General features: G+C 39.0%; 1 protein-coding gene across 1 annotated transcript in view; it reads left to right on the top strand.

Annotated features, from left to right (window-relative positions):
• LOC104086512 (alkane hydroxylase MAH1-like) overlaps positions 1 to 13,963 on the top strand; it is a 28,718-nt gene extending 14,755 nt beyond the window's left edge. The window contains exon 2 of the mRNA XM_070192824.1: positions 12,517 to 13,963. Within this exon, the coding sequence (XP_070048925.1) occupies positions 12,517 to 13,963 (1,447 nt within the window). The remainder of the gene's footprint in view (positions 1 to 12,516) is intronic.
• Positions 13,964 to 22,602: the final 8,639 nt, after the last annotated feature.

Here is a 22,602-nt window from a genome sequence, read left to right as displayed (position 1 = left end):
TCCAGCCATGGTTCATACAAATCTCATTAGGGGCAGTTATCTCTCAGTGCACTTCCAGCCCCGAGTACGCCCTGTGCACCATCAGTTCAGGGATCATCTGTACCAGGTTCTTCTGGTAGTTATTCTGGTTCTTGAGGTCCGCCTCAGAACTCGCCACCATTCTTCGAGATGGAGTGCTATTAGTGTGAAGAGCTGGGTCATGTGAGGAAATATTGTCCCCGCCATACGCGAGGTCCAGTTCAGCAGAAGAGTCAGGCTAATACTTCTGCACCTGTTGCTCCACCACCCGCCCAACCATCTCGGGGTGGGGCTCAGTCAGCTAGGGGCCGCCCAAGAGGGGGAGGCCGATCAGGTGGCAGTCAGGGCCGATTCTATGCTTCTCCTGCCAGACCATATGTTGTTGCTTCAGATGCAGTGATCACAGGTATTGTCTCAGTGTGCCACAGGGAGGCATCTATATTATTTGACCCTGGTTCCACATATTCGTATGCTTCATCATATTTTATTCATTTTCTGGATATGCCTCGTAAGTCTTTAGTTTCATCTGTTCATGTATCTATGCCGGTGGACGATACTATAATTGTATACCGGGTGTATCAGTCGTATGTGGAAATTATTGGGGGACAAGACCAGAGTTGATTTTTTATTTCTTAGTATGGTCAATTTAGATATTATCTAGGTATGGTGAGATATTAGATGTTTTGTTATATGACTTTGGGCCAAGTGGGGGAGTCTGCTATCTACGATTTGATTGCGCGATTGTGTGAGGTATTGGTTTCGTTTCGAGGTACACTTGTGAATTAGTTATGACTTGCACAGGTTGAGATCGGGGATGACTTGAGTAAGCAAATTTTTTGATTGCGGGTTATATTACACTTTATGAAAAATAATGAGATGATTAAATTGTGATTTTGAAAGATGTAGTACGCACGGAGTATGAATTTGATTGGTGGTGTTAAGGTAGGGTTACTTCTTTGGGGGCTGTTATGCTAATGGGGCTTGTGTCTTTCTGTCATGACCCAAAATCTCACCTGTCGTGATGGCGCCTATCTCAATACTTGGCAAGCCGACGATATCAATAAACCACCATATCTATTAGGTTTTTAAACCAAATAATTAAATTCAACGGAAGAAATCTCATAAATACAAATATGACACTCCCAAAACCCGGTGTCACCGAGTACATAGGCATCTAAATGAATACAAAGTCTGACTGAAAAAAATCACTGTCTGAAATATAGAACAGTACAATAACTAAATAGGAAGGGAATCAAGTATGCGGTCTTCAATCAGCTACCTTGATAGTCTCCAATGGAAAGAACTCCGAATTCTAACAACCGTCGTATCCGGGAGCACCTGGATCTGCACACGAGGTGCAGAGTGCAGTATGAGTACAACTAACTCAATAAGTAACAAGACTAACCTCTAGGCTGAAAGTAGTGACGAGCTCTGCAGGTAAAGTCCAGTATAAATAATGGTATAAAAATATAGGCATGATTTCAAGTTTAACAGTTAAACTCAGTACAAGTGAAATAGATCAATACTGCATGATATGAGGAATATGACATCTCAGTAGAAAGACCTAAAGTAAATACTGGTCACCAATTATTCGGTCACTCGGTATTGTTTATGGCTGATCTAGCTCAGGGGTGTTCCAACCCGTATATAAATACACATCGACTGACAATCAGTCACTCAGTACCGTATAAGGCCAATCCAGCCCTGGGGTAGTTTATCCCCAAATATAAATGATACGGACAAGATCCATGTCCAGGTAAATTCATTATAATACAAATAATTAAGGCAAGTCCATGCCCTGGGAAATACATCCCGAATATACATAATCATCTATCCTCACTAGGGGTGTGTACAGACTCCGGAGGGGCTCCTTCAGCCCAAGCATAATACAAAGCTAATATGGCCTATTGCAGGCGGGCAATACCCATCCGTGTAATAACAAAGCCTATAAGTCCTGCAGCAGGCAGGCAACCCCGATCCATAAAATAGTAAAGCCTATAAGGCCTGCTACAGGCGGGCAGCCCTGATCCATATAATAATGATGTATAAAGCCATTATGGCCTGCTGCGTTGCTCCATCCCATAAATATCCTCACAATGGATAATTATTTCTGAGTATGAAATGTATATTTTTGAACAATTAATTCAACAGCAACACGACCCCATGGGTCCCAAAATATTGGCACGTATCCTAAACATGATCTTTAATAGGAGCCTCAGCTCAATTTCTCTAACACGTAGAGAATATTCAGGTAATAATATGATTCATTAATCTTACAACTGCACAGGATTTATTCAAGACACAAGTTATATGGTGCATGTCCACATGTTCGTTACCTATCGTGAGTGTTACCTCCAAACAATTTATATCACACCAAATTCGAGGATTCATACCCTGAGAACCAAGTTTAGAAGTGTTACTTACCTCAAACCGTGTAATTCTTTACTCTGGTATGCCTTTTCCTCATAATTGGCCTCCAAACGCCTCGAATCTAGTCATAAATAATTCGATTCAGTCAATAAATTTTTTTGGAATTAAGTCCATAAGAAAATGCTAATTTTCTATAAAAATTTGAATTTTAGCTCAAAAATCGCATATTGGGGCCAAATCTCGGAATCCGACGAAACTCATAAAATCCGATAACCCATTCAATTATGAGTCCAACCATACCAGTTTCACTCAAATCCGACTCCGAATCGACACTGAAATCTCAAAAATTCGTTTCTATGAGATTTCTAAAATTTTCCCAAATTTCAATCTCAAAACACTAATTAAATAGTGAAAACAAATGATGGATTCGGGTAATCTAATCATAATTGAGTTAAGAACACTTACCCCGATATTTTCTCTTAAAACCTCCCAAAAATACCCCTCCCCAAGCTCCAATTTGACAATAATGGAAAATGGGACGAAATCCCATGCTTTATAACTTACAGTTCTGTCCAGGCCCTCGACCTTCGGTCCTCGGCCTTCGATCCTCGGCCTTCAGTCATCGGTTTTTATGACCTCGATTTATTTCATGACCTCGGTCTTTTTCATGACCTCGGTTTTTCATGGCCTCGATTTTTCCAGCAGCAGAAATTTCCAGCAGCTATTTAAGTCTAAATTTTGATCTGTTAACCATCCGAAATCTACCAGATACAAACCATATATGAATTTCAATCATAAAATACGCTACGGACCTGATCACGTACTCAAAACACTGAAAAGAGATCGTCTTGACCCGATATTGACCACGATCAAACTCTCAAATTTTTTAACCTTACTAATCTCTCAATCAATGATCCAAAAAGAAATACACCCAAGCCCCTCGGGACCTGTCAAATCATACCAACAAGTCCTATAATATTATACGGACTTAGTCAAAACCTCAAATCATATCAAACAATGCTAAAACCATGAATCATACCCCAATTCAAGCTTAAGGAACTTAAGAATTTCCAACTTCTACATTTGATGCCGAAACCTATCAAATCAATTCCGATTGACCTCAAATTTTACACACAAGTCATAAATAACATAACGGAGCTATAAAACATTTCAAAACTAGATTCCAAGCCCAAAATCAAAAAGTCAATCCCTAGTCAAACTTCCCAAAAAGTTTGACTTTCGCCATTTCAAGCTTAATTCTACTACGAACCTCCAAATACTTTTCCGGACACGCTCCAAAGTCCAAAATCACCATACAGAGCTATTGGAATTATCAGTATACAAATTCGAAGTCATTTACACATAAGTCAATATCTGGTCAACTATTTTAACTTAAGCTTCCAATATGAAATTTATTCTTCCAAGCTAACTCCGAAATACCTTAAAACCAAAACCGATAATTCATACAAGTCATAATACCTCGTAGGAAGTTATTCAAGACTTCAAATAGTTGAAAGGAGCGTAAATGCTCAAAACGACCGGTCGGGTCATTACACTTTCGGCCCGTTTGGACGGTACAATTTAGATTTGAGCATAGTATGTGACTTTCGAAAGGGTTCTAATGAATTCAAAATGAATATGTGTCGATTCAAAAATTTTCTGAATTTGTATATCGCCAGAATCAGTTATTTACACTGGATGGTATCGGGACTTGCGATAATTCTGTATGACTATGGATTCTACATTTCAGTGCAAGAAAGGTAAAAATGAACAATTTTAAGTCCACATAAGGTCTTTTCAGTGTGGGGATCTCGGTTGTGGTACTTTTGTAGTGATTAAGAAGAATACAGTACCTTATGGGCATTAGGGCGATGCGATTTTATGTTAGGATGTCTTGTAGTGAGTTTAGGGCAAGGATCGTAGTGTTCTGACAAGGGAAAGTGACAACTGAAGGGTAATTCATAAGAAGAATCGGAGAAAATAGGATAATCGGGTATGTAATTTGCTGGTGACTCAAAGTTTATAATGAGATCCTTGTGTTTGTCACATGATGGCATGATGGATGCGGTGTGTTGTGCGGGATTAAGATTTACATGTACAAGGTGGCAGTTCATTCTTAAAGGGAAGGTCATGAATTATAGACAACATGGTCAGTTTCAGATATTTAAATGAATGTTATAACTGCTCGGTAATTCTTGAGAAGGGTATGTACTTCAAAAGGCGCATTGTGTTCTGACTTTCGGATGCCATCGGTATTGTGATACTCACCTAGCTAATAGACTACTGATGTATGATTTATTGATATGTGGCACGGAGGAATGTAGTGACCCGGCCGGTCATTTTGAGAGTTATAGCCCCGATCCCCTATTTACTATTTTTCCTATACCTTTTTCTGCTTGTGTGACTTGCCGGGAGGTTTCGTTTTGGGTTTTGGAGTGTTTTGGGACACTTAGTCCCTAAATGGAGGTTTAAGCCATAGGATTTGGACCTTAGTCAGAACTGTGTGAATACGACTCCGGAATAGAGTTTCGTCAGTTCTGTTAGCTCCGTTAGGTGATTTTGGGCTTAGGGGTGTGTCTGGATTGTGTTTTGGAGGTACGTAGTTTATTTAGGCTTGAAATGGAAAAAGTCGATTGTTTTTTGGAGATTTGGACCGGTAGTGGAAATTTTGATATCGGGGATGGATTCTGATTCTGGAAGTTGAAGTAGGTCCGAAATGTTGATAATGACTTGTGCGCAAAATTTGGGGTCAATCGGACGTAGTTTGATAGGTTTCGACATTGGTTGTGAAAATTTGAAGTTTCAAGTTCTTTAAGTTTGAATTGGAGGGCGATTCATGATTTTAGTATTGTTTGATGTGGTTTGAGGGCTCGACTAAGTTCGTATGGTATTTAGGATTAGTTGGTATGTTTGGTCGAGGTCCCGGTGGCCGCGGGTGAGTTTCAGGTGCTTAACGGGTGAAAGCTTGGACTTAGAAGTATTTCTGACATACTGGTATCTGGTGTTTTCACACCTGCGGTGGGGAGTCCACAGGTGCGGCCTCGCCGAAGCGAGGTTGGGATCGCAGGTGCGCCTTTGGGCCTGGGAGTAAGTGATCGCAAATGTGACGAGTGAGACGCAGGAGCGGAGCCGTATCTGCAAAAGGGCTGTCTCAGATGCGGAGATGAGAAGGACCCAAGGTTCCGCAGAAGCGGACGAGTAGACGTAGAAGCGCATCCCCAGATGTGGACTTAGGCGCGCAGGTGCGGAATCTGGAGTTTAATGAAACCTCGCAGGTGCAGAGTCCTAGCCGCAGAAGCGGCATCGTAGGTGCGATGATAAGGTCGCAGGAGCGGGTTCGCTGGGCAAAAAAGAAAGAATTTTGAGGGTTTGATTCATTTCTTCATTTTTGGACTTGGGAGCTCAGAAATTAGCGATTCTTTGAAGGATTTGCAGAGAGAGCTTTGGGGTAACGATTCATTACTAGTTTTTCATTGTATTTCATTAATCTATAGTTGTTTCCTCCATTTAATTTCAGATTTGGATTGAAAAGTTGGGAAAATGGGGGAAGAGTTCCCTAACTGAATTTCTGAGTTTTGATTGGGATTTAGACATCGGATTTGGATAAAATTGGTACGAGTGAACTCGTGAGTGAATGGGTGTTCGTATTTTGTGACTTTTACCTGATTCCGAGACGTGGTCCCGAGTCGACCTTTTAGGGCGAATTTCGGAATTTTTGTTAAAGTATTGATTTCATTAATTAGATGAGTCTATTATGGTTGTATTTATGATATGTAATTGCTTTTGGCTAGATTTGGGCCATTCAGAGCCGGATATTCGTGGGAAAGGCATTGTGATCGATAGATTAAGCTTGGTTCGAGGTAAGTGGCTTCCTTAACCTTATGTGGGGGAGATCCCGTTAGGATTTGGTACGGCTTTGATATGTGAGTGTCGTGTATGTGAGGTGACGAGTGAGTACACGGGCTAATTGTTGTAAAAACTTGATTTCTGCTAAGTAATAACCTGTTTCCTTCTCATTTGAGTTACATCAGCATGTGTAGTATCCTGTTAGCTTAGAATAGCATGTCTACTAGCCTTAATTGCTTATCTGAACTCCGTGCAACATGTTTAGTGAAATTCCTGGTTTTCCTTGACTTGTACTTTGTCCAAATAGTAGGATTTTGTGTTGTAACTGTTAATTCTATTATTTGAGCTGCATATTTACTTTTGGGACTATGAAACAGTATTCCGGGAGATCCCCTTGTACTGCATATTTACTTTGGGACTACGGAACGATATTCCAGGAGATTCCTCTGTACTGCATATTTACTTTGGGACTACAAAACGGTATTCCGGGAGATCTCCCTGTAGTGCATATTTACTTTGGGACTACGGAACGGTATTCCGGGAGATCTTCTTGTACTACACATTTACGTTTGGGACTACGAGACGGTGTCTCGGGAGATCCCCTGTTGCTATCTCTGTGTACTGAACTGTTGTCTTCTATAATTTCATTCCTGTTAAATTTCATTCTTTATTTTACTGCGGTATTTCATTCTACCTTGTTTTAGTTATGTTGTTACTGCTACAGTTAGTTGTTAAATTTATGTTTTCATTTCATTATTCCACAAATGTTAGGCTTACCTAGTCGTAGAGACTAGGTGCCGTCAGGACATCATATAAAAGGGAAATTGGGTCGTGACAAGGACTTATGGGAATATTCCTAGTGGGATGATCGTACATAAAGGATGTGAAAGCCATGCGAGTGCTGGAGTTGTGATCAGTTATGATGGTTTATGTGTACTTATTTGATTGCTCGTGTATAATATGCTTGAATTAAAGGCATGTGACCATGCATGCAGATTATGTTATTGGCACGTGAGTTATCCATGCAGATCCATATAATGATATTATTGGAATGTGAGTTGTCCATGCGATTCTAGATATTTATATTATTGGCACGTGAGTTGTCCGTGTGGGTCCAAATATTGATACTATAGCACGTGAGTTATCCGTGCGAGTGATGTTAATGTGAGCTCTTGAAGAGTTGGTTACTGTTATTAAAGTTGTGTGTCTTTGTTCTACTATATATATATATATATATATATATAATGAGCTTATAGCATTACAGTTGTGGTGGTGCTTGTTGAACTTACAATACGGTTCTCTACTTTGAGACATCTTCCATTTGTTGGCTACAAGGTTGCGCAGTTATGGATTGAGTTGTATTGGTGTGACATGTCAATGTGATAGTTGTGTTTAAACTATAAGGTCATTGGACCTAGAGTGGGTACTATCAGGTTTGATTACGGTATATTGGGAGGATAATATTGAAAGTCGGCTTAGAAAGTGATTTTGGTTCTAGTTGGGGCGGGAGAACTCCATGACTTGTCTAAATGATAATATGTTATGAGATTTCGCGTGTTTCTTTCATTATCAGCAGTGCGAAAGCTTTATAATGAGGTTTTGTTTGATATGGGGTTTAATACTATTACCGATTACTTTGGAGTTGTTAATGTGATTGAAAATGGTGCTATGAGCTTGCGAGTTGAGTAGTATGTTAACTGATTATATCCGGGGTTTTGGTTATGGCTTAATACAGCTTGTTCAGACTCATAAAACGTGTTGATGTGAGGTTCAGTTCTTGAAAAGAAATTCTAAATGTTGGAAATTGAATTCCAAGGTTTATGGGCTAAGGTTGATGTAATAATTTTTAATTATGTTGTGTTATCAGGCCTATACAATTTATAAAGAATAAGGTGGCTTGGGATCACCCCCGAGTATGTGCATGGTAGAATGGCTTGAAAACCGCTCTTGGCACATTCGAGGACGAACGTATGTTTAAGTAGGGGAGAATGTAACGACCCAACCGGTCGTTTTGAGTATTATAACCTCGTTTTCCCCATTTACTCCTCAATTTATGCCTTACAGGTGTTTTATGACTTACCAGGTTAGTTGATTCAGGTCCGGAAAGATTTCAGAGTGAAATGAGAAACTTAGTCTCATAATTGAAAACTTAAGTTAAAATAGTGATCGGATGACGACTTATATGTAAACGACCCTGGAATAGAGTTTTGATGATTCCAATAGCTCTGTGTGATGATTTTGGACTTAGGAGCGTATCCGAAAAATTATTTGGAGGTCCATAGTGGAATTAGGCTTGAAATTGCGAAAGTCAAATTTTTGGGAAGTTTGACCGGGGATTGACTTTTTGATATCGGGGTCGGAATCCAATTCTGAAAATTTGAATACCTCCGTTATGTCATTTATGACTTGTGTGCAAAATTTCAGGTCAATCGGACGTGATTTGATAGGTTTCGTGATTGTTTGTAGAAATTGGAAGTTTCAAAGTTCATTAGGCTTGAATATATGTGTGATTCGTGTTTTTAGTGTTGTTTGATGTGATTGGAAGGCTCGACTAAGTTTGTATGATATTTTAGAACTTGTTGGTATATTTGGTTGAGGTCCCGGGGGCCTCGGGTGAGTTTCGGATGGTTAACAGATCAAATTCAGACTTAAAACCACTGCTGAAATTTTTGCTTCTGATATTTTCGCACATGTGGAGGTTTGATCGCAGGTGCAAAGCCGCATGTGCGCACCAGCCATCGCAGAAGCGGAGCGAGCCTCGCAAATGCGAGCCCACGGAAGCGGCTCCAGTGGAGGCTTGGCAAAACCGCAGAAGCGATTGAAATCTCGCACCTGCGAGACCGCAAAAGCGGCTAAGTGAGTCGCAGGTGCGGAACCCCTGGACAGTATACATTTAGAAGGCGTTCCGAGTTTTGCCATTTTTTGGACCTTCAAGCATGGTTTTTGGATTTAGAGAGAATTCAAGGAAAACTTGAGGTAAGTAACTTGTGATTATTTCTACTCCATAATATTAAATTATCATCGAATAATCCGACTTGATTACATGTTTTTAAGGTATAAATCGGGGATTTGAACTTAGGGATTTGGAAATAAGATTTGATGAATTGGATGTCGAGTTGAGGTCGGATTTTGGTAAAATTAGTATGGTTAGACTCGTGATTGAATGAGCTTTCAAATTTTGTAACTTTTTTCAGGTTCCGAGACATGGGCCCCACAGACAATTTTTGAGCTAAATTTTGGATTTTGTTGGAAAATTAGTATTTTCTTATGGAATTAATTCCAATAAATTTTATTAATTGAATCGAGTAATTTGTGGCTAGATTCGAGGCGTTTGGAAACCAATTCACGAGGCAAGGGCCTAGCAGAGTAAAAATTTAGACGGTTTGAGGTAAGTAACATTTCTAAACTTGGTTATGAGGGTATGAATCCCCGAAATTGGTATGCTATAAATTGTTTGGAGGTGGCACACACGATAAGTGACGAACATGTGGACGTACACCATAGAAATTGTGTCTTGAATAAATCATGTGCAGTTGTAAAATTAATGAATCATGTTATTATCTGAACATGTTCCACGTGTTGGAGAAATTGAGTTGAGGCTCCTAGTAAATATCATGTTTAGGCTACGTGCCAATATTTGGGACCCATGGGGTCGTGTTGCTGTTGAATTAATTATTTCAAAAATATACAGTTTACACTCAGTCATATTCATCCATTGTGAGGATATTTGTGGGATCGAGCTGCGTGCCGCAGCAGGCCATATTGGCTTTATACATTATTATTATTATTATATGGATCAGGGATGCCGCCTACAGCAGGCTTTATAGGCTTTACTATTTTATGGATCGGGGATGCTCACCTGCAATAGGCCTTATAGGCTTTACTATTTTATGGATCGGGGCTGCCCGCCTGCAGCAGGCATTATAAGCTTTATTATAATACGGACCGGGACTGCCCGCCTGCAATAAGCCATATAGGCTTTATATCAAGTTTGGGCTGAAGGAGCCCCTCCGGAGTTTGTACACACTACCAGTGAGCGTAGATAATTATATATATTCGGGATGGATTTTCCAAAGGCATAGACTTGCCTTACTTATTTATATTGTAATGAATTTACATGGACATGGATCTTTTCCGTATCATTTACATTTGGGGATAAATTATCCCAGGCCTGAATTGGCCTTATACGGTACTGAGTGACTGACTGTCAGTCGATGTGTATTTATATACGGGTTGGAACACCTTTGGGCTGGATTGGCCATAAACAGTACCTAGTGACCGAATAATTGGTGACCAGTATTTACTTGAGGTCTTTCTACTGAGATGTCATATTCCTTATATCATGCAGTATTGATCTATTTCACTTGTACTGAGTTTAACTGTTAAACTTGAAAGCATGACTATATTTTTGTACCATTATTTATACTGGACTGTACCTGCGGAGCTCGTCACTACTTTCAGCCCAGAGGTTAGTCTTGTTACTTATTGAGTTAGTTGTACTCATACTACACTCTCCACCTCGTGTGCAGATTCAGGTGCTCCCGGATACGACGGCAACTAGATTTCGAAGTTAATTCTGTTGGGAACTATCAAGGTAGCTGCTTGACGTCCGCAGACTCAATTCCTTTCCTATTTAATTATTGTACTGTTCTATATTTTCAGACATTGATTTTTTTTTATCCGTCAGACTTTGTATTCATATTAGATGCTCATGTACTCAGTGACACTGAGTTTTGGGAGTGTTATATTTGAAATTGTGAGCTTCTTCCGCTGAATTTAGTTATTTTGTTTTTAAACTTCAACGATATGGTGGTTTATTGAGATTGTTGACTTGCCTAGTATGGAGATAGGCATGCACGACATGTGAGATTTTGGGTCGTGACACGCAAGTTTCAAAAGCTTTTATTACCACACAAATGTCATGCCCCCCCAAAACTTTTACCCAAGCTTTTAAGACCACAAGTTTCAAAAGTCTTTTTGTGTAGTTATAACGAGTCCTAAAACCTAAAAGGAATAAACAGTCTTGAAATTTTTATATTCTTATAATAGCCTAAGAACTTAAGTCAAAAGGTCCTCTGGTGAAAATCGTCATAGTGCTCGAATTCTTTTTCAAAGAAATCAGTTTGAATTAATCGGTTAAAAATGTTTTTGTTTTCTTTAAAAAAAAAAATTTGGTTGTGTAATTCAAATAAGAAAATATTTAATATAAAATTTAGTTGATTTTGAAGTCCTAAATATTAGAAAAACAAATTAAATGGCTATTCCTAAATGTTAGTAAAATAATTAAATAATTATCTTATCTAGTGTGAAATCTTCTTTTATAGGGTAAAAAAGATAAATGATATTTCGCTAAGGATTTTCGTGCTTTTAATATAATATAGATATAGATAGATTGTCCTTAACGACCCAAACAATATCTTTTGTTTGAAAAACTTTCTTTTGTTACTTTTCGGTATAATCAATTGATATTCCGTATCTACTAACTCTATTAATCCAAATTCATGCCGCATATGGTTCATTAAAGAGAGAATCATTCCCTACTATATTTCTTTTCATTTTTTGGGCTATTTTTTAAAAACTCAAATGCTTTTTTCCATGTCTTTTTGTTCATATTTAGCCATCAAGATGAAAATATTTATTCGTTCCTCCACTAGGTTGTGGTGGAATAGTTTGCATTCTTTCATCTTTATCTATATATCCTAAGTTCAATCCCTGAGAAAGAAATTGTCTTTAGCACGGAGTGTTTTACTCCAAAAATGAAATTTATAGGGATAAAATGTAGTTTGATCGGACCACAAAACAAATATCAGACATCGGGTAAAAAGCAAAACAAAATAAATATTCTTTTCTCCATTAAAAAAAATCTTGAAATCCAAAAGCTCGATGCTTATCTTGAAAAGTTAGTGTGAGCAATTCAAGAGTAACGAAAGCAAATTGAATGAACTCATGAAGTCAACTTGCTTTTCAAGAACGTGCACAATTGAAAGAAATCGCCCATTCTTTTTCAAGAGTGTACAGTCTATGTCCTCAAATAATTATCTTAATATATTAGAATATTTAAATATATTGGGACCCTCTCAAACTTTAATGTCGGAATATTGCAGCTCTTATATAACATCATAGAAGGTCCGAATGAATTGCTTAACACAACAAAACTTACTAAGCCCAAAGCTAGATTGGAAAAGAAAACCTCCAACTCTCAATGGATTTCCTTAAATATTCTCTTCTTATATTGATAATTCTTTGTTTCACTTATTTTATTACATGTTACCTCCGAAATAGATGGACAAAAACTTCAGCTCCAACATATTGGCCATTCGTTGGAATGTTGCCAGCAATAATTTTAAATTTTCATCGTATCCATGATTATATAACCAAGGTTCTTATAGAAACTGGGGGCACATTTGAGTTCAAAGGTCCTATATTTGCTTATATGGACATGTTGATTACTTGTGATCCAGCAAATATCCATCATATCTTCAGTAAAAACTTCTCAAACTATCCAAAGGGACCTGAGTTTCGTAAAATATTTGATATCTTGGGAAATGGCATTTTTAACGTTGATTCGGAATTATGGGAGCTTCACAGGAAGACCACCATGTCCATAATGAGTCATGCAAAGTTCCAAACTTTGTTAGAGAGGAACATGTGGAACATTATTGAAAAACGATTTCGACCAATTCTTGATGCTTTTGCCGAACAAGGCAATTCATTAGATTTGCAAGACATTTTGCAAAGATTAAGTTTTGATTCTATTACCAAGTTGTTACTTGATCATGATCCAAGAAGCTTGTCCATTGACTTTCCTCATGTGCCATGCGAAAAGGCGTTCACCGACGCTATTGATGCGCTTCTATTCAGACACATAATACCAGAAAGCTGCTGGAAGTTGCAAAAATGGCTTCAAATTGGTAAAGAAAAGAAACTCACCCAAGCATGGGAGGCTTTTGATGAGTTCCTGTATCCTTGCATTTCACAGAAACAAGAGGAGCTAATGAAGAAAACCATCAAAGATGAAGAGTTCACATTTTTAGCTGCATATATTAAAATGTATAATTCATGGAACAAAGGAGATTTGGGTACTTTACAAAATTTTCTCAGGGATACTTTCTTGAATTTAATGTTAGCTGGGAGAGATAGTACAAGTTCAGCTATCACTTGGTTTTTTTGGTTCTTGGCTAAAAATCCCTTAGTTGAGACAAAGATTAGAGAAGAAATTCAACAACAATTGCATCTTAAGAAAGAGGAAAACCTCAAGTTTTTCAACAACGAAGAAATGCTGAAATTGGTCTATCTACATGGTGCTTTGTGCGAAACTCTTAGGTTTTTTCCATCACTTTCTTTGGAGCACAAAGTCCCACTAGCACATGACATCCTTCCTAGCGGTCACCATGTCACGCCAAAAACGAGATTGATTATACCATTCTATTCAACGGGGAGAATGGAGACTATATGGGGAAAAGATTACTTAGAATTCAAACCAGAGAGATGGATTTCTGAACGAGGAGGGATCAAACATGAGCCATCTTTCAAATTTCCGGCGTTTAATGCAGGTCCAAGAACTTGTATAGGGAAGAATATGGCATTCACTCATTTGAAAATAGTGGCAGCCACCATCATACACAATTACCATATCCAACTAGTGGAAGCTCAAAATATTTCTCCCACTACTTCTATTATCATGCTAGTGAAACATGGTCTGAAGGTTCGTGTAGTCAAAAGGGTATAGTACGTGCATGTATGTACGTATGTCTTACGTACAATACTGTGTAGAAAATAGTTATTAAAATATGTTCTGATTGATGGAATCAACCTCTTTCTACGTGGAAGAGATGTAGTTCAGAACATCCAAATAAAGTTGTTCTCTTTCTTTACTGATCTTCTTTTAGGGTCTCTTTTTCAGCGATATGATTGAAATTTTGCTTCAATTTCCTGGAAAGAACGTTTATTATGTATAAAAGAGGTAATGTGTTGCCTTTGGCAAAAATCTCCAACCCGGAAAGAAAGTTTATTATTGTTATAAATTTAATGCACTTTTAGTTGTTTACCAAATGTGCAACTTTAGTAAATTTGAATGTTTTACACTGGTTGAAAACGAATAATTTAACATTTTTAGTTCTTTATCATTCGACATAAATTTTTCGAATTGAATTAATTGAACACCAATTATATTCTAATTAGCACCAATAAACAAAATTGCACCAGTAGAACTAACGCAATGGCCACTGTAACTTCTATATCCCAATATACACAAAATGCTTATGGTGACTTTTGAAACACTCCTATATGTAAAGTGGATCTGAGACCCTCTTATCAGCAAACAATTGAAGTGCGTGAAATGTTAAAAAAAATTAGCGCTACAGACCTCATTTTCCTGCCATATATTTCACTTTTTTTTTCTTTTTTCTTTTTTGTTTTTTTTATGTTGTTGTTGTTGTTGTATGGAGGTCTTTTGAAGAGAAATCAACAAAAAACCCCACCAAAAATCCTCAGAAACTCTTCGTAGCTTTAGATATGTAATAAGCCAAGATGACAGGAAGAACGTGACCGTTATAAAAGAAAGAGAACGAGGGAAAAGTTGTATTATTTAACTATTTTCCTTTTTAAAAAAATAATTGATAAAAGAGGAGGACAAAAGGGGCTTTCAATTTGCAAGGAGTTGGAGGAATGGAGATTTTAAATGTGTAAATAAATGAGGATGGGAGAAGGGCAGAAAATTTGGTCGAAAAGTATGGAGTCATAACTCATAAGTAATGGGACTTCAGCCAACCAAATTTGATTTCGAGGGGTCTACTTGTATTTTAAGTGTTTTCTATTCTTTATTTTTAGTTTATGACTCATTTTGGACATGTCGGCTTAATGAGTTTGATGGTAGAAAATTAAATCGCTATAAGAGAATTTAAACATATTTAATAAAATTCATATATTTTAATGACTTATTTTCTAATCTACAGATCAATCAAAAGTGACAAAGAAATGTAGCTAAGAGTTGTCAAATTAGAAAAAGGGAATAAATGTAAATAGAGAGGAAAAATCAGATGTGAAAGTGAAGATGTGTATGAGAGAGTTGCCAACTTCACTCCTAATTTTCAAATAATAAATAGCAATTACTAAATAAAATTTTCAATAGCAATAGCAATTTGAGAGAGAAATAGAGAGATTACATAATAGAAAGATTTGTGTTAAAAAAGAAATAAGAAGGAGGGTATAATTTAAAATTAGGGCAAAAGTACAATTTTATAAACTTAAGGATTAAAAATAAATTTAAAAGGGTTATGAGGTGATTAAAAATAAATTTATGCCATGTGGATCATAAAATGATTAATTACTGAGATCCATTTAACTCTTATACTAACAAAAAGAGAACTAAAATGGTAAAAGTTCTCCTAACTCCACCGTTAAGAACTAACCCAAGTTTCTCACTTTTTTTTCCTTTTAATACATTAAAATATGTTTCTTACTTTTAGCAAAATAAAATAGTATTCAACTTTTACTTTTACCTAATCTAACTTCATAAAATATTTGCAAGATTGCAAAATTTTCAAATGAGCGTAGGTCACAATGACTTGTACTGATGCTGCATAATGTTTACGAAACTGTATGTGATCAGAAAATAAGATAAAGATCCTCTATACGTCCAATCAAGTTTACTAAAAGCAATACTTCACTTAATTTCATTTCAAAAATATCCAGTATATCGAATATTCGAAAAAAAGTCAACATAAAATAAAAACTGGCATTGATCATAATATATTGTTACCTTGGAACTTTTGTGATCCTTGACTCTCGAAATATATTGTAATGATCCAACCGGTCATTTTAACTTTTAGAACCCCGTTCCCTAAAATAAAACTTCTCGTAGGTGCTTGTAATGATTTATGACTTGCGGGGATGGTTGGTTCGAGATTTGGAAGTGTTTGAGGTGAAACCGGAACACTTGGTTCCTTAAGTTGGCCTTAAAGTGCTAAGTTTGACTTCGGTCAATATTTTGAGAAAACGACCCCGGAATAGAATTTTGATGATTCCAACAACTCTGTATGGTGATTTTGGACTTAGGAGCGTGCTTGTAATTTTATTTGAAAGTCCGTAGTAATATTAATCTTGAAATGGCTAAAAATAAGAATTTAAGTTTGAAAGTTTGACCGATGAGTTGACTTTTTGATACCGGAGTCAGAATCCATTTCCGATAATTTTCATAGCTCCGTTATATCATTTATGACTTGTGTGTAAAATTTGAGGTCAATCGGAGTTGATTTGATAGGTTCCGACATCGAATGTAAAAGTTAAAAACTCTTAGTTTCATTAATCTTGAATTGGGGTATGATTCATGGTTTTAGCGTTGTTTCATGTGATTTAGAGGTTCGACTAAGTTCGTATGATATTTTAGGACTTGTTGGTATATTTGATTGAGGTCCCGAGGGCCTCGGGTGAGTTTCGGGTGGTTAACGGATCAAAAGTTGGACTTAAAAAGCTGCTGCAATTTTCCCTTCTGCTGTATATTCTGGGCTGTGATCGAGCCCCAAATCAAACCCAGATATCGAGCCCATGATCGAGGCCTGAGTCGAAGCCAGGGACGGGGCTCAGTATCGAAGTCACGATCGAAGGTCCAGCTCGAGGACATGATTGAAGGTAAGGCTCGATGCCCTAATCGAAAGCCCATGCTCGATGCCCTGATCGAAGGCCCAACCTCGATGCCCTGATCGAGGCCATGACCGAGGTCCAGGATCGAGCCTGTGATCGAAGCCGCGATCGAGGCCCAGTTCGAGGACCAGTTCTGAAGGCTGCTGGGCAGTTTTATAAAAAGAGGGCATTCGTCCCATTTGCCATTTTTGACGAACTTGAGCTTGAGTAGAGACGACTTTTGGCAGATTTTCAAGGAAAAAATATTGGGGTAAGTGATTCTAACTCGGATTTGGTCTACATATACAAGTATATCATTGTTTTCACCATAAATTAATGTTTTGATATTGATATTTGGAAAAGTTTAGAAATCTCATAGAAACGAAATTTTGAGATTTCGGTAACGATTCGGAGTCGGATTTGAGTGAAACTGGTATGGTTGGACTCGTAATTGAATGGTTGTCAGATTTTATAACTTTTGCCGGATTTCGATATGTGGGCCCCGCGGGCGAATTTTTAATTAATTTCGAGATCTTTTCTTTAAAATGTAGTATTTTCTTATAGAATTGATTCCTATAATATTTAGTGATTGTATCAAATTATTTTGGCTAGATTCGAGTCAGACGGAGTTGGATAATCGTGAAAAAGGCCTTATAGTGGATTAAATTGGAGCAAGACGAGGTAAGTCTCTTGTCTAACCTTGTGAGGGAGAAATTACCTCATAGGTGATTAAAATTAAATAATTATTGCTAATTGTGGGGGGCTACGTACGCACGTGGTGACGAGAGTCCGTGCGTAGCTACTATTAATGCTAAAGTCCGGATAGTTTAGGACTCAAAGCATGCCTTACTTGTGTAAATTGTATTCTTTGATTTATTTATATTAATTGATATCTATATGAATATATTGTGAATTGTTAGATAAAGATATTAAAGGATGAAAATCTCACAGGCTTGATTGTCTGCTTTAATCAATTAATTGTTAAAAAGAAATTGTTCTCCTCCCAAATTTATCTTATAATAAATATACTCTCCTTTCGGAGGCACATAAGAAAATATCCTCCTTTCATGTAGAGCGGGCCGAACGCCTCGGCAGGATAGATGCATCTATGGATCGCGCCGCACGTCCCTCGGCAGTGTACACAACACTCTGGATCGGGCCGTACGTCCTCGGCAGAAATCGTGCTTAATAATAATAATTACACGATACTTTAATAATTTATTTCAGCTTGTGAAGCTAATTTTAATAAATTGAAAAATCCTTGAAATTTAATGAATTATTATTCTTGCTTGTTAAGGAATAAATTGTTACTCCTGTAAATGAGGTTTAATTGATAAATTGGAAACTATTTGAATTGAAGGAATTTAATTAATATATTGAGAATTGTTACATTTGAAGGAATTTGATTATCTCTGCTGATTAAACAAATTATTGTAAATTCTGTAAATCATGCTGATTTAAATATTCTAGTTTTATTTCAGTTATTGTTATTGACCCATAGTGAGTGTCAAAGTCGGTCATCTCGTCTCTACCACTTCGAGATTAGGCTTGATACTTAATGGGTACACGTTGTTTACGTACTCATACTACACTTGCTGTACTTTTTGTGTAGGATCTGAGACAGGTACTAGTGGAGGACCTATCATTACATACCCACGTCATCCCGAGGCATAGTGGTGAGCTGCCTTTCTGAGCCGTTCTGCAGCTACCAGTGTCTCTTCTTATATTTATATTCTGTCTATTTCATTTCAGACAGTATTGGGAGTTTTGTATAATCTACTAGATGCTCATGCACTTGTGACACCGGGTCTTGGCACACACATTGGTAGAAGTTGGTATTTTATTCTTTTCTTGGAATAAAAGTTTAACCAATGTACGTTTGACTTATTAGTTGGCTTGCCTAGCTGTAGTATTGGGCGCCATCACGACCTATAGATGAAATTGGGTCGTGACTACATGGTATCAGAGCACTAGCTTCACGTAGGTCTCACAAGTTATGAGCAGCACTAATAGAGTCTTGCAGATCGGTACGGAGACGTCTGTACTTATCTTCGAGAGGCTATATGGTGTTAGGAAACTACCTTTCTTAATATTCCATCGTGCAATTGATGTAGTACTAAATAACCTTCTCTTATCCTCTCACAGATGGTGAGAACACACTCTAATGAGATTCCAGACTAGGGAAGAGCTACTCCCCCAATTGCTAGAGGCCGAGGCAGAGGCCGGGGGAGGGCTCCAAGCCGTGGTAGAGGGCGAGGATGTCCCAGGACTGTTCCAATTATGCCGCTAGTGGATCCAGCAGAGAATCCCATTATTGAGGAGCAGGGTGAGGTACCTGTGGCAGAGCGAGCTCCGATGGATTTCATATCTGCACCAGGATTTTAGGACGTCATGGGTCGTATGCTGCGGTTCATGGACAATATGAGTCAGGCCTGTTTATTTCCGGAATACCCAGCCATATCTCAGGCGGGCGGGGGAGCACAGACCCCTACCGCGCAGGCTCATGGACAGGCAACTACTGTATATCAGACCCAGGGTGCACTACCCGTGGGTGGAGTCCAGCCAGTGGCAGCAGCTATACCTGAGCCCAGGCCAGCTATAGCCGCCGATCCTCAGAAACTATTGGACAGATGGACTAGACTACATCCTCCTGTCTTCGGGGGTGAGCGACATGAGGATCCACAGGATTTCATTGATCGTTGCAAGGATAGACTGTACAATTGGAATCCCATGGGGTTGATTTCACTACTTTTCAGCTAGAGGGTAGAGCCCGTAGATGGTGGCAGTCTTATGCTCTTGGCAGACCAGCAGATTCTCCTCCCATGACTTGGGACAGGTTCACCCGTATCTTCTTGAACAGGTATATTCCACCCTCTCAGAGGGAAGAGTTGCGGTTTCAGTTTGAGTAGCTCCAGCAGGGTCAGATGTCAGTGACTGATTATGAGGCGAGGTTTTCTGAATTATCTCGCCATGCACTAATGATACTCCCTACTGAGGCGGAGAGAGTGCGAAGTTTTGTAGCCGGTTTACATACTGGTATTCAGGCTACTATGGCTCGAGAGGTTGAGATGGGTACTTCTTATGAGCGAGTTGTGGAGATAGCCCGGAGGATTGAGGGTGTACGTCAGCGGAGCCGAGAGCAGATTATGAGAGATAAGCAGTTCAGGTACTCTAGAGAGTTCAGAGGTGCTCCGTCCGGGGGCAGAGGTCAGTTCGTGAGGGGGCAGTCCAGCAGACCCCCATATCCAGCCCCACCACCTCCTCGAGGTGCTCCAGTACGACCTTATTTCAGTGCTATACCAGAGAGTTCTTATCGCCCACCAACTATTCAGGGTTCTTTCCGTGGGTATTCAGGTCCCCAGGGCCAGACACTTAGTCAGTAGCCCATCGCACCGAAGAGTTGTTACGAGTGCGGGGATCCCAGTCACATGCGGAGGTTTTGCCCCAGGTTTCGAGGTAGACCGGTACAGCAGGGTCAACAGCCTATGCTTACCGGACCAGTTGCTCCACCAGTAGTCCTACCACCCAGAGGTGGAGGACAGGTGGGTGAGGGCCATCCTAGAGGTGGAGGTCAGCCAGGCGGAGGCTAGATAGTTGGCGCTCCAGCTCGGTTCTATGCTTTTCCGGCTATACCAGATGTAGAGGCCTCAGATGCCGTGATTACAGGTATTATTTCTGTTTGTGGCAAAGATGCCTCAGTATTATTTGATCCAGGATCTATTTATTCATATGTGTCATCTCTATTTGCTCCATTCCTGGGTGTTTCTCGTAAGTCCTTGAGTACTTCTGTTTATGTGTCCACTCCTGTGGGCGATTCTGTTGTTGTGAACCGGATCTACCGGTCCTGTATTATTACATTTTGCAGTTACAAAAGTAGAGCAGATCTCCTATTGCTTGAGATGACCGATTTTGAAATTATTCTGGGCATGGACTGATTGTCTCCATATCATGCTATTCTAGATTGTCATGCCAAAACTGTTACCTTGGCTATTCCAGCATTGCCTAAGCTGGAGTGGAAGGGTTCGCCTGTTCGTTCATTTAATCGAGTTATTTATTTTATAAAGGCTCAACACATGGTTGAGAAGGGTTGTTTGGCTTATCTAGCCTATGTTCGGGATATTACTGCAGAGACTCCGGCTATTGATTCACTGCCTGTAGTTCGGGAGTTCCCCGATGTATTTCCTTCAGATCTTCCAGGTATGCCACCTGATCGTGATATTGATTTCTATATTGACTTGGCTTCAGATACCCAGCCTATATCTATCCCACCGTATCGCATGGCTCCAAAAGAATTGAAAGAATTGAAAGAACAGCTTGAAGAGTTACTAGCCAAAGGGTTTGTCAGACCGAGTGTTTCACCTTGGGGTGCACCAGTATTATTTGTGAAAAATAAGGATGGAACAATGCGGATGTGTATTGATTATCGCCAATTGAACAAAGTCACTATTAAGAACAAGTACCTGTTGCCATGTATTGATGATCTATTTGACCAATTGTAGTGTGCTAGGGTATTCTCTAAGATCGACTTGAGGTCGGGGTACCATCAGTTGAAGATTCGGGATTCGGATGTTTCGAAGACTGCTTTCCGTACTAGATATGGTCATTATGAGTTTCTGGTAATGTCTTTTGGTTTAACTAATGCCCCGGCAGCGTTCATGGATCTGATGAACAAGGTATTCATGCCATATATTAATTCGTTTGTCATTGTCTTCATTGATGACATATTAATCTATTCGCGCAGTAAGGAGGAACATGAGTAGCATATGAGAGTAGTCCTTTAGACATTGCGAGAACAAAAGCTATATGCTAAGTTCTCTAAATGTGAGTTTTGGCTAGAGTCTGTTGCATTTTTGGGACATATTGTATCGGGCGAAGGTATTAAAGTTGATCCCAAAAAAGATTGAGGCAGTTAAGAATTGGCATCGTCCCACTTCGGAGACTGAGATCAGAAGTTTTCTGGGTTTAGCAGGTTATTATCGTCGGTTCATGGAAGGTTTTTCATCTATTGCAACACCTTTGACCAAATTAACCCAGAAGGGTGTTCAGTTTCGATGGTCCGATGATTGTGAGTCAAGCTTTCAGAAGCTCAAGACAGCACTGACTATAGCACCCGTGCTAGTGTTACCATCTGGTTCGGGAATATATACAGTGTATTGCAACATGTCACGCGTTGCCTTGGGTTGTGCATTGATGCAGGAAAGACGAGTTATTGCATATGCTTCACGTCAGCTGAAGCCCCACGAGAAGAATTATCCGGTACATGATTTGGAGTTAGCTGCGATTGTTCACGCTCTTAAGATTTGGAGGCATTATCTTTATGGGGTGTCTTGTGAAGTTTACACTGATCATCGCAGTTTGTAGCATTTGTTCAAGCAGAGGGACCTAAATTTAAGACATCACAGATGGCTGGAGTTACTAAAAGATTATGATATTACTATCCTGTATCATCCGGGCAAAGCGAATGTGGTTGCAGATGCCTTGAGCAGAAAGGCGGAGAGTATGGGTAGTTTGGCTTTCATTTCAGCAGAGGAAAGGCCATTAGCCTCAGATATTCAATCCTTGGCTAACAAACTTGTGAGGCTGGATATTTCAGAGCCCAGTCGAGTTCTTGCATGTGTGGTGGCCCAATATTCACTATTTGAGCAGATCAAGTCTCGCCAGTATGATGACCCATACTTGATGGTTCTTCGTGGAACGGTACTACGAGGTGGTGCCAAGGAAGTTACTATTAGAGCGGATGGTGCTCTG

This window comes from Nicotiana tomentosiformis, chromosome 2 (genome assembly GCF_000390325.3).
Source record: "Nicotiana tomentosiformis chromosome 2, ASM39032v3, whole genome shotgun sequence".
Classification (NCBI taxonomy): Eukaryota; Viridiplantae; Streptophyta; class Magnoliopsida; order Solanales; family Solanaceae; genus Nicotiana; species Nicotiana tomentosiformis.
This window is presented reverse-complemented; position numbering and strand designations above follow the sequence as displayed.